Source organism: Sphaeramia orbicularis, chromosome 3, assembly GCF_902148855.1.
Source record: "Sphaeramia orbicularis chromosome 3, fSphaOr1.1, whole genome shotgun sequence".
Lineage (NCBI taxonomy): Eukaryota > Metazoa > Chordata > Actinopteri > Kurtiformes > Apogonidae > Sphaeramia > Sphaeramia orbicularis.
In genome coordinates, this window is record NC_043959.1 from 61,207,157 (window position 1) to 61,220,870 (window position 13,714).

The 13,714-nt window shown below is 40.3% G+C and overlaps 1 protein-coding gene across 2 annotated transcripts in view; it reads right to left on the reverse strand.

Moving 5' to 3' along the window:
* ttc17 (tetratricopeptide repeat domain 17) overlaps positions 1 to 13,714 on the reverse strand; it is a 35,828-nt gene that overhangs the window by 12,695 nt on the left and 9,419 nt on the right. Inside the window, exons 13-19 of one of the 2 annotated variants that reach the window (XM_030162420.1) lie at positions 13,452 to 13,608; positions 13,285 to 13,356; positions 10,418 to 10,642; positions 6,115 to 6,334; positions 2,265 to 2,384; positions 1,588 to 1,883; positions 1,348 to 1,498 (exon numbers count right to left, since the gene is read on the reverse strand). In XM_030162420.1, the coding sequence (XP_030018280.1) occupies positions 1,348 to 1,498; positions 1,588 to 1,883; positions 2,265 to 2,384; positions 6,115 to 6,334; positions 10,418 to 10,642; positions 13,285 to 13,356; positions 13,452 to 13,608 (1,241 nt within the window). The remainder of the gene's footprint in view (positions 1 to 1,347; positions 1,499 to 1,587; positions 1,884 to 2,264; positions 2,385 to 6,114; positions 6,335 to 10,417; positions 10,643 to 13,284; positions 13,357 to 13,451; positions 13,609 to 13,714) is intronic. The other variant, XM_030162427.1, reaches the window with a different exon arrangement.

Sequence of the window (13,714 nt, forward strand, 5' to 3'; positions counted from 1 at the left end):
TCATTGATTACAGGTGATTGAGTGCGAGTAAACAAGCAGCAGTCAGTGAGTGAGACTGAGTGGAGTTCCGGGATTTCTGCGTTTGTTTGTACAGTCGTAAGCTTTGAAGTCCACCAGTATCCTAGAGATGTGACCCAGCACTGGCTGATAATGTGTCATCTTTGACTGGTGTCTGCTGCACGGGGTCAGTGACCAGTCCATCACAGCCCAGGAAATCAGACAAAACAATGATACTTGCGTCACTACCAGTGCTGGAACAGCCAGAGAAGGAGGAAACATGTCACTGACCATGACTGACTGACAGACCAGTGACTTAATACTGGCAAGTATTTGACAACAAGCTATAATGTAAGTTACCTGACAGAACCGTTAGGATTATACATGATCTTTTGAAATTTCACTACAGGTACCCTTTAAACTATGGGTGTATTCACACCTAGCAAGTCCTTTGGTCCACTTATTTGATTCAGATCAAATGAGGACTTGATTTTTTTCGTTTGGGTCAGATCACATTCTTATTACACTTTTTGCTAGTGGACCAAAACTTGTAAACAGAAGCACACATGTGACAAACTGTGCTAGCATTGGACAGAAAAGTCGGGGGTGGGGTGAACCACAGATGGCGGGTGTTGATGAAAATAAATGTGGAGGTCCTACATGCAGTTATCATTTTCGGAATATGTATTCTATTTTTACAGACACAAATTTATGAAAACAGATTAGGGCAGGACTGGATAAGCAGTGGCTTCTTCCTACTCCCTTTCAGGCACAACAGTTGTTCTATTATTCTATTTTTTATTTTTGTTTTATTAATTTTTTCACCCTATGTTTTGTATTATGTTTGAGTCTGAAATAAACTAAACTAAAAAAAATGCTACTGTCAAGAACAGCTCATTAGGAGCCAGTTTCGTAATATGGGCATCTGACCAAATGTCAATGAGACACTCAATCTCCTCATTGCTCCATGTCTGTCAATGGCTCACGGCTGCTGCTATTAGCTCTAGCTACCCATGCGGCTCGTCTAGCACAAAAAGGCGCATGGTTCCTTGGCTTGTTTTGGCTCAAGGCTGGTTATTTTCACACCAGAAGTGAACTGGCCAAGAGTCCGCTTGGAAGCGGTCCGCTTGTTTGATTCGAATCAGAGTTAACATTTGTATTCACACCTGAAAAAAAGTCTGGACTTTCCAGGGAAACAAACTCTGGTTCGTTTTAAATGGACCAAAACAAAGTAGGTGTGAATACACCCTTTATTTGAACCTATACGTAGGTGGTACAACCCAGTGAAGCACCTCAACTGCTTTCTTCTGTGTTCAAGCTCATGTAAGTAGAGGATGCTGGTATGTGTACCTGAAGGGCCAGGCGATGGGATGGTTGGTCCACTGATCTCCAACACAGACTGTCCAGGCATTGATTCTGCATTCTGGTTGTCGTCAGAGCCTGTAACGCTCTCTGTCCCATCCACTTTGGCCTTCCTGACACGCTTTACTTGAAAGGTAATCTGTTGAACAGCGGTCGTATAATTAGTCAGATTTACGTCACGTCAGGCCCACATGGGTTGTGGTGACTTTTTTGACTATGGACACTTACCCACTCTGCTCCTTCGTCATCCTCACAATTTCCAAAGCAAGGCCCTCCACCAGCCCGCGCACCCATGACACGGTCATTCTTTAGCACCCGAATGCCTCTCAGGTCCCCTCGTTTGCCGCCGACATCCAGAGCCCCTTCAAAAGCTCCCATTAAGTCCTCCTTCAGCTGCCACTCCTCCTCCCCTTCTACTCCTCCACTGCCAAACGGGATGGCCAATTTTGCTGCTCCTGAACCGGAGGGAGAAGGTCGCTGCTGGCCCGCTGCTTCACCTGATCCATTACTGTCCAGGATCACCTCTGAACAAGGACAGCAGCAGGTAGGAACATTAGTCATTATCAGCATAAGCATTGGAGATATTGACCTAATTGGTGTTAAACTAAAGATGCAAGTGGCTACGCATTTAAGTTTCAAAACTGCTCACTGTAAAAATCTGTCATGCATACACTTGTTTTTTATGCTCAGAGAGCCAGGCCATAACTCATGTTAGCAGGATAATTAGATAGAACTTATGTTTTCCACATAGCATCATCTCATTACATCTGGACAAATGTAATCAATCATACTGGAAACAGCAACATCTTTTAGCCGTAATTTTTAATTAACCATTTTATCCAGTATAAACACTGGATTAGAAGAATTTTCTGGAATTTTCATCTATTATTTAATCTTGTTATTACTCTCAAACAGCAGTGAGTCCTCCATGGCTGACATGGCTGGTGCGTCCTGCTTCTCCTCGCTGCCTTCCCACTCCTCCAGGTGGATGCCAAGGTCTTCAGCCATGCAGGCACCACCTTCTGCTTTAAAACAAGTTTAAGCACATACATTACTCTCCATAGATAGAAAAAAAAAAAACCTATAAGACAATGAAAACACCTCATTTTCTTATGATACTAACGAAAGCAAAATATGAACTTTACGTTAAATTCTTACAATAATACACTCCTAAATTTTCCTAATCTCACACACTGGACCCTCAGTGCAGTTTGACCTCAATGTGAATATTTTTAAAATTGATTAAAAAAAAGACCAGTTTAGACCAGAGTTTAGAATTTACAGGTGAGTTATTAAGGTAGATTAGATGTTTAATACACACACGGTGTCTAACATTAGCATCAGCACTTAGCACATTAAGAGCAATGAACTTCCACTGAGGGCACTTGGGGACCAACTCCAGATCATCTGCACCCTGGTCAGGGGCACTAACCCATATGTGCATGTTTTAATAATGGAGCAAATCCAGTGGTGCAGAGAACGGATAAACTCAACACAGAAAGGTTCTTATCTGAATGACATTTGAACCTGTTATGAGGTGGAAGTACTATCCACTGCATCACCACCTCGCCGTGGTTAGTGATTCAACATAAAGTCAGATTCTGAATTGCGATGGGTACAGTGTTCTCCTCGACAGACGTGATGACTTTTAAGACTTACCAAATCTCTGAGTATGTGTTTTTTTCCCTTGTTGTTGGATTTGGAACAAATAAACAACTTTCTCAGTGTCCCTGCTGATTCTGTTCACTGCTCAGTTTACTCTAGGAAAGCTCAGACTATTTTAATCTGGAAGATCCCCGCAGTGCTGGAGGACATCAAATCTGTGAGCTATAGACTTCTATTTTTTATTTCCTTATAGTCTGACTTTTTTTTTTTGAAGTTTGTTTCTGTTTGCATGCTTAGTGGAAGAGCTATAATAAACAGAATACAGTTGCAATGTTTGTTTTTCCATAACAATTTGAAAACAAATAGCATTAGCATGACTTTTGTCTATATTTCAAAGATTTGCCCTAATCTGAGGTCTGGCTGTATTCTTTTTTTAGTGTCTGCATGAAATCATGCACTCAGCGCACTTTATGGGAGCAATATTTAGCTTTGAAGAGCAAAATATACACACTGCTAAATTCAGCACTGGCTATTTTCTGCCGCTTAAATTATTGAGTGGCAAAATTTCTCTACTTCAAAGCACTTTTCTCTTCACTCCCACTGATATGAATAAAGAAAACAGTGCAGTCTCCGTTCACAGCAAATGCACAGTATATTACTTATGTCTCATTACAGGTTCAACTGACGACGCTGGAAGGGTTCAAGGTGTAAGACAAAAAAAAACAAGCGCAAGTTGAATCTTGTACAAAATCAAACCATCTGTATATTTCAGACAAATTTCAAAATCCCCACAGTTACCCCCAGATCCTGATGAGGTTTTGAGGATCACATCCAGACCACAACAGATGCCCCATTTGCCCTGTGGTGTGTCAGTAAACTGTCTACTACTATTGGCTTCTGTCTAATAAGCTGAATCATCCACTTATTTATTTATCAATAGCCAACACAACCAGGACACTGAATGTTGGTACAAAACCAGCTTAACCCATAAGGACCCAGTGTGACATTTGTGGCAGTTCCCAAATGAATTTCTCTCTATATTTAACCATCCTTAATTGATTTATCACCGTTTATTGCAATATTATCTTCTGTATTTTGTGTATTTTTTCAATGAAAATTAGGTGTTTTCCAACATTTAATTTACTGATCATGTGGATGTTCATAAAAAGCTCAGAGTAAAGATGAGGATTATTAAATCAAAAATAAAGAAAACTGAAGAAAAAGTGACTTTTTCAGTAGACTATATCATTAACTGAACACAAACCAAGTATCTCCATCCACTGTCATTGATCCAACTCCATGGGTTTTACTGGTGAATCAATGCTGTACAAGATGATGGTGATTCCACGGTAACTACGGAGCCTCTGAACATCCGAATGAGTCATATCTGATGACCATGAAAACATGACAAACTGCATTTTACACCAAGGATTGATAGGATGAGTGGATCAACAGGCATTAAACAGTTTAGATCAGTAGATGGTGGATGTTTGGGTCTTTATGGGTTAAATGGATTAAGCAGGGCTGTATTCAGTCCAGTCATGTTTCCACAAATACAGATTTTAAGTATTACTCATTGGAGAAGCCACTCCTAAAAACTGCTTCACACTGTGTCACATACTTTACACACTTCATGGAGTATTCAAGTGCAAACAGTAAATCAGGAATCTATATTTGAAAGATAATGAAGGTAGACTGTGTGGCTCATTTTGCTTGTTTAAATTCATAGGCCTACATCTATAAGGTCATTACAGCATTTAGGTCAGTGGTTCCCAACCTTTTTTGGTTCGTGACCCCATTTTAACATCACAAACTTCGGGCGACCCAGACATTCAAAACACAGACTTTTTTTTTTTTTTTTGCTAAAACTAATTTGTTTTTGATCGTCTAATAGTTTGCTGTACTATGTTGCAAATAAACGCTAATCTTAGACAACATTTAGTCTATATAATGTATATTATTATGAACGGAGGCAGTACATCCAGGTGTAGATTACTGCACGAAGTGAGAATTTTATCTTCCTTGGTCAGGATATGTACAGTCAGTCCAGCTTGGATTTACAATGCTGACAATTAATACTGAACAAACAACTCAAACTATGAATTATGAAAGAGCTGCAGCATCTGAAACAGACCACAATGAACTTTTGAAAGGTAAACAGAACCACAGTGCTTCAGTTTCAGCTTCACAGTTTGTCATGTCTTGTGTGTATTGTGATTATCTCTCTCAACTCACTATATGTAGACAGACAGACAGACAGACAGACAGACCGACAGACAGACCGACAGACAGACCCCCAGGTGACCCCCACGTGGGGTCCTGACCCCAAGGTTGAAAAACACTGCTTTAGATGCTAATTAGATGCTAAAATCATAAGCATAACCAATTCATTTGCACAGAGGCTGACTTTTATATTCGAAAGTAACTCTGTGATCATCAGGCAAGCAAGTGGTTTTAAAATAGTACTTTTTAAATTAATAAAATATTAAAGCTGCTGTGCATATATTCTGGCCAATAAAACAAAATTTTGGCCAGTGTTTCTTTTCTACTAGTACCTTTGCCTGGTGATTCCAAATCATTACAGTGTGTTAGGCCCCAGGGTCTAGGACTGGTATGTGTTGTGTGTTGCTGTTACTTGTTTGGTCTTGCAGTGTGCTCCTGGGAGCTGGTTGGGTGGAGTTGGACCAGCCAAAGGCAGCAGGCCACAATCTCCTGAGTCAATAAAGCCCGCCCTGTCCTGTCAGTCTCTGCCACTCCTCTGCCACCACATTATCATACTTTGCTTTATTATACGTTTCCGTTTGGAGTTTTGTTACCTTACTTGGGCACCGTGGCTCCCTCCCAGTTTCATTTGTTGAATGATACCCTTTCAGTTACATTCATTGAACTTTGTAAAATAAACTTCTCTTCCCAGTTCACTTCTTACGTGCACTCTTTCTATTCCTTGTTATCAGTAAGTCAGGCCGCAGCACATGATTGCAGGCTAATTAGATAGAACTTACTGTTTTTCCACACAGCATCGTCTCAGGAAAATTCTGGCCCTTGGACAAATGTAGTTAATGACCCCTTCTTTAAAACTTTTATATTCCAGAACTACAACACTATGCTTGAGAAATCTGGTAAAATTGCCTTGTCTGTGCATTAACTCACGTGAACAGGACTGCCGGTGTGACAGATTGTAAAGGAAGGGGTAGAACTGCAGACAGCGCAGCAATGGTAGGCTGCTGCGACACTGTTCACAGCCAGCGAAGGAGGAGAAGGAAGAGGCGGAGGAAAGGGCTGTCACCAGGATTTGGCGGAACAAGGCCAGAGCACCTGTCACATTGCCTTGGGCCAAGTGCACGCTCACCAGGCTAAGCAGGGTGTGGGGCTAAAGCAGGAAAAACAAACAAAACAGAAATATTAGCCGACAAGTAACTTTATGAGAACAGTCATTCAGTTTTGGTAGATTAGACATGTGTATACATTTCAGTTCCTCTTATTATTGCACTGAATTGTGAAGTATTAGATGTATAAATTAAAGTATGTAAGTAATACTTTCATTTTTCCATGAGTGTCAAACTGTCACCTTTAAAGCATTTTCAATTCTGAAGCAAAACCCACCTGTAATTCCTGGGTGTGAACTTCATCAGCACTACTAACATACACAAAAGGTTATTTCATTTAAGGTATATTATAAAGTACAGTTTTTGCCCAGACAAGGCCCCTTTTTGTAAGTTCACCTGAACAAGATGCTGGAACTGTTCCCTATTGATTTCAGTCAGTGCTGACCGGATAGCATCTTGCAGATCCTGCACATTTTCTAGCCAGGTCCTCTAGTGCTTAAATCTAGCTGTGGTAAGTTGAAATGTGGATGATCTAGAGGCTGCTACAAAGGACTGGATTCATAGACATGATCCTAGAGTACCTTGAGATGACACGGCAGAATACAGTGCTGAAGTCGGTTTAACAATGACCATAATGCCTGGTCATTAAGGAATGTACATGGACACATTTAGCCATGAAATGGATAGAACTGTTCCTCAAGTGAGGTGACGGACTGAGTACATTTTGTTGCAACGTACAGGACAATTAAGATTACATAACATTAGATCAGCACACTTTATTCCAGACAGCGTGTAAAGGCTGGAATGGGCTTAAACAGCCCTGCACTATAGGATTTAAAACAAATGAAACTATTCAGCAATTACATGTTCTGATCTGTTTGGTTTGTCTGTCTATGTATGTAAAGGTACACTTTTATGGAGATTAACCTTTTATGTTGTTCTACAGTATTTCTGTATTACGATCATTAAATTTAACTTACTATCAGGGTTTCCTTTCTTATAATTACATGAACAGTTTCTGTCTGACATCACCACTAGCACAAACACTTTAGGAAGAAGTGTAGGGCTGCACGATTAATCGATTTTAAATTGAAATTGGATTTTTTAATTAGTACGATTTTTAAAAAAGGGAAATCGTAAAATCGATTTCATCTCTCTCGTACCTGCGGGCCGCACGCTTGCGGGCTCCCGTAGGCTCCTCCTCCTATCAGTGACAGCGGTCTGTCACAGAAGTCTGTGTAATGACTGGACTTTAAATGTGTTATTGAGCCCGCAGTACTTATAGCAATGTAAGCCGTGACTTCACGCACAGATCCCGCAACTGAAATAGAACTGCATGTGGATCACTCATCTTCCGTTGTCCCAGATCCGTATCGTACTGTCTTCTTCCGATCTGGGTCCGGGTCTCGGGGTCATCAGCCTCAGCAGAGGAGCCCACACAGCCCTGTGCCCACACACATCCACCAGCTCCACAGATAGAATCCCTCCAGCGTGTCCTGGGTCGGTCTATTCCACGCACGGATCCCCCAGTTTAAATAGAACCGCATGTGGATCACTCATATTAACGTGGTCAACGCACGCACGCACGCACGACTGATGCCTGTCACTGACTTACATTGGTATCACTTCTGTGGGCCCAGATACCCAGAAAAAAAAAAAAAAAAAAAAAAAAAAAACATATATATATATATGTGTGTATATATATATATATATATATATATATATATATATATATATATATACATACATACATATTTACAATTTAGTCCTCTTATTTGCTAAATTTTTCATTCACAAATGTAAGTTCTGTTACACAAAACCAAATATTTATTTTTTGAAAGATGTTTGAACTTTATTTAAAGCTGTTAGATAAATGTGGAAACAAAAAGGCTATAAAAAACATAAGTATTTGCTCTGATTTGGACATTGTATTATATAGTGTATTCCCCCTGGCAAACTTCTGTTATTTTCTTGTTGTATACATTGTTTGTATACTCTACTTCATTCAATAAAGATTTAATTAAGAATAAAACTTCTGTGGGTTCATCACGTGATCCCATCACAGATTTGAGGTCAGAGCAGTGCCTTGCATTGTTGGCTGCTCACGAAAATGGCATGCTGACTTCTGTTGTCTTTTGTAGTTTTACCCAAAAATCAAAATCAAAATCGAAAATCGAGTTTTTAGAGGAAGAAAATCAGGATTTTTTTTTTTGCCAAAATCGTGCAGCCCTAAAGAAGTGTAAAGAATATTTTAAAATTTAAATTTCAAAACTACAAGAACTCTCTTGTTCTCTGCTACACTTGTCTTCTACTAATCGTTACACTGTTTTAACCCTTTTTCTTCAGGTCTGTCTCTCAGAGGCAGCTGGTGGTAAAACAAAACAGAGAAGCGGAGCGAGAAATAAGCACAGTCAGTGTCCTGAGTTAAACTTGTGTGTCAGTCGGCTGACGGTCTGCATGTGGCGACATGCCACACGCCCTTTCATTTTATTTTTTTTGACTCAACCTGGAATTTTAGTGCTTTCAGTACTTTGCTTTTTGTTCATTAAGGCTGCCCTGTGTCTGACAGGACTGTAAACAAATAATGTGCAACTTTGTGTCTCTTCGAACCTGGTTTAGTTTATCTGAAGTTGGATGAAGCTGAAATTCCTACACAACTGTAATCATTACCATTTATATGTTTAATTAATAATCATAGCATCATCTGACAAAATAAATATTTGAAAATATCTTAGATCTGTTTGCTAGTAATTATTTTGCATTCATTTAATTGTAAACAGCATTACATTACTGTTTATTTGGTTAAACACTACTGCTCATTAGGGATGTAAACAATTAACTATCAATTAATTGTCGATAAGAATTTGCCCGATTAAATTACAATATTGTTGGTTAATTGCCCTTTTCCACGGCGGTGTTTGTGGTGTCGACAGTAGGGGGCACCACTGCCCACACTAGGCTTCATCGATGAGGCTGAATATTGGGGTGAGTTGTCCACCTGTCCACACCTGTCCAAAGGCTGCCGGCATGTCCGCGCTGCGATGCTGCAGCCGGGATAGTCATTGAACTGGATCATGGCGTTGATTAGTTAGAATCGCCGTAGGGACATGGTAGAGCGAAACCGCACCCCTGCCCAAATACACACACATATGCATGGTCGGTATACTGGACGGAGCGTTTTCCCTGGAGGTTGGTCTAGTCCATGGTGATCTGGACTATCTGGTCAGAGAGACATAAGTTGAAAACATCCTCCAGGGTCCTGATCTGGGCCACAATATAAGGTATGTCGGGCACCCCAGTGGCCACGGGAAAATAGGGGGGGGTGTCTCGCTCCATCATGTCAGGTAGTGATGCAAAGTCAAAAATGCCCATTTCTTCTAAACTGCCCCTCTTCAGATCCATTTATTTTATTGAATTTCTCTGCAGAATTGATTTAGTTCTACTACATAAACGTCATTGCCTGTACTGTATCCCAAATGGTACAATAAATCAATCATTAAGGAATATGACATACTTTTTTCATGAAGTACATAAACAGTATTTTGCTTTTATTCTTATAGACTCTATTGAAAGACAAATTCAGGCTCTCAGGAAAATCGCCGCTTATCAATTACCCGTTAATTGATCGATAAGGTCAACCAACTAATGATTCATGAATTAATCGATAATTTGCATCCCCACTGCTCATTAAGTATCTAACTGATGTTAGATATGAGGATGTTGCTATTCTGTCACTGTTCTAAGTGTACATTATAATCACATTTTTAACACAGGCTGTTATTAAATGAGGACAGTAAGTTTCACATTTGTCAGGTAAAATAAATTCTTTCCAGATCCTGGGCTAGTGAGAAAAAGTCCAAATGTAAACCCCAGTTATTGTATGGTGACCTGATGGATTCTCTTTACACAGACACATTGAAAAGAAATATGTGATGAGCTACAGGATTAAGCATGTATCGTCAGGATGTTCTTAGTTTCATATCAGTGACTGCTGCTGAATGGTACTGTAGACTATCAGGAAAAGCTGGTTCTGTCATCAAGCTGATGCTCTAATAACAGTGGGTGGTCCGACAGTTCATTAGGTATAACTCTAAAGTGGTAAACTGCGGCTGTACATGTGCCTTTACCTCTGATGCATTCAGTGCCAGTGCCTGCTCCAGCAATGTCTGTGCGTGGGTGGTCAAGCTATAGTGCAGCAGTAGGTTAGCAGCATTGGTGAAGGGCAAGTGGCGGTAGGACGGTGGAGCTGAGCTCAACACTTTACGCAGGCACTGCAAGGCACGGCTGCCATTGCCTTTAGCCCGCCAGAACACTGCTGCCTCATTGTGGACCTGCCAGCGGGGTATAGTGGCCTGTGTGTACGAAAAACAAGTGTGTTAGCTTAGAAAATTAACAACGTAAGATCACTGCAGACAGCTGAAGGTTGGAGAGGTTAGAGTGAATCATCAGCAGTTAAGAACTTCCAATAAACTGAGACTTTATGGACATAAATCTCTGTAGGGTAGGTTTGTAACCAGTATTTCACTAAAAAAGGTTCAGTCATTCAAAAGTCATCACTGTAAAGGGCAGTTCAAGTGATTTAAGTCTGGGGCTACACTCACACTGTAAACCTGAGTGCTCAATTTAGACTTACTACTCAGATTGGGTTTTTATGTTTTACTCTTCATGCTACTATTAAAATAAAGCCACTGTTAGATTCTGTTGTACACTGGTCCTGCAAAAAAAGAATAATACACAAAGGTGTTACATGCAGCTGTAGGTAAACACTGAAGCCACTGAAGTCAGATTTAGAGTTTACATTTTATCAGATTTAATACAGGACTATTTCCCTGTTGACATTCACCTACTGACTCCTGCCAATGCAGAATTGTGATGAATCTCAAGCGAGACAACAGTGATGTAAAAGTCACAAAATTCTCATCAGTGGTCAGATTGAGGTCATGAGGCCAATAAATGAATAATAAACAATAAAATAAAATAATAAATGCTCTTTGCTCTAGGACGATGAGTGGAAGGAGCCCAAAATAAAGACATCTGATGTGTGTGCAGTAGGGCTGGGTAAAAAAATTGATTTAATCGATCTTACATCGATTTCGTTTTAATTTTGCGTAATCGATTAATACTGGATGAGATCGATTTTTCAGATTAGGACCAGGAGTATGCGGAAGCATGGCCACCTCCGTCTTGCAAACCCTTGAAATGTCATATTTATTTCCTCTCTAATATCAATATTGATTTCAGTATTGATGTGTTGCATGACTGCAGTAGTCAAATAATCAGGTTACAACTCAAAATTGTACTTTGATATCACTAAATTAATCTGAATCAATCAATGAATACAGAATCGCATCGATATTGAATCGAATTGAATTGAATCGTGATTAATCGATTCAGAACCTTATGAATCAAAATCAAATCGATTATGGAAAATGGCTATGATACCCAGCCCTAGTGTGCAGTCTGAATGTAGCCAAAGGCATTCAGTGCACAGGCCGACATGGGGAGACACCCTGAAGTGAACCTGTGCTGGTCATGCTTACGACATTAATTGTGCTTTGTGCATTACTTATAAGCAAGAGAGGCACAAATTCAGTAAAAGGAAAAAAAAAAAAATCACCATAAATGCACTACACTCGACCTTTGCCATTGACAAATGCAACTAATCAAGCAGCACAGCTGTAAGCTTTGCACTCTGCCATTGTCCTAGAGACGTGACCCAGCACCAGTCGATAATGTGTCATCTTAGACTGGTGTCTACTGCATGGGGTCAGTGACCAGTCCATCACAGCCCAGATAATCGGATAATACAATGAGTCTGCGTCACTACCGGTGCTGGAACAGCCCGTGAAGGAGGCAACATGTCTCTGACCATGACTGACTGACGGAGCAGTGACTTAGTATTCCCACATATTTAATAAACGTAAGTTATGCAAGTAAGTTATTAGTTAGTAATGCAAGTTACCTGATGGAACCGCTAGTATTATACATGATCTTTTGAAATAGCTAGCAATGAAAATTGATCACAGGTACCCTTTAATATCATTCAAAAATAGAACTATACAGCTGACAAGGAACTGTTTCTTTCAGCTGAGGAATATCGCTAAACTTAGGAAAATTGTACCAAAAGACGATCTCGAGCTGGTTATCCACGCCTTTGTGTCATCTCGTTTAGACTATTGTAGCAGTTTATTCTCTTGTCTAAACAAAAATGGACCTGTCTCGACTGCAGCAGGTCCAAAATTCTGCTGCCAGGTTCCTGATTCGCACCAACAGAAGGGTTCATATTACCGCGATTTTAAAAGCCCTTCATTGGTTCCCAGTCACTTTCCGCATTCATTTTGAAATCCTGGTGTTGACCTTCAGAGCCCTGCATGGTCTGATATCAGAGTCTTGTTATGCCCCTGTACCCCCTCTCGGAGGCTGAGGTCGCTGGAACAGTACCTACCTACCTACCTACTACTCACACTCGCTTCAGGACCTGAGGGGACAAGGCTCTGGACTGATCTCCCACTCTCTTCGTTCTTTGGACTCTGTTCATGTTTTTAAGAATAAACTCAAAACCCACTTGTTTCTTCAGGCATTTTAACGGCAGTAGATTAAGGGTTATTATATGACCATCATGTTTATTTTAATTTATACCTATTTGTGATTGTAATTTTATATTGTATTTTATTGTCTTTTGTGAAGCACCATGTGACTTCCCTTGCCTGTGAAAGGTGGTATATAAACAAACTTTGCTTGCTTGCTATAAGTATACAAAGTAAGAGATGGATCTGACTCTGTAGGATCATCTTGTCATTCCAGCATTTGAGTGCACTATTGAAATTCGTAACATGTCAAAAGCAGTGAAGCTTATTAACACTGTATAAGTATATACAGTATAAAGTGACTGATCCTCTTAAAATTTTCAGCAAGTAGCACATCAAACCATGCTTGATGCAGGTGTCTCAGCCATATTATAAAATACCAAAAGAGTAATGAATAGATCTCTTACTTCTTTCAGAGCTTGAGCGATTCTGGACCCTATCTGTTCCAGTGTCCATCCTCCACTGCGTAGCTGCAGTATCTGAAATCAGACACATTGAAATTGCCGTTATGTTAATTGCTGTCTATTGTTGCGGTTGGTTATAGAACACTGACAGTCACCATTCACATACATACCTGCGAGGTGAAGGGATCTGGCAGCTCCTTTTCTTCAAGTGGCCAGTCTAATGAGGCAGGCAGTGAGGCTGGATATGGTTGGGGCACTGGGCCACAGTCTGGCAAAGCGACTGTCTGAGGAGGACTGGTGCCCCCATACAGTAGAGCTGCCACTGGGCTGGATACAAACAATTACAAATATTGCAACATATCACTTCTGGGCAGTTAGTACAAGTGCAAACTCTGGAGGTAATCTTTGCTGATGTTTATTGCAGCATTGAGTT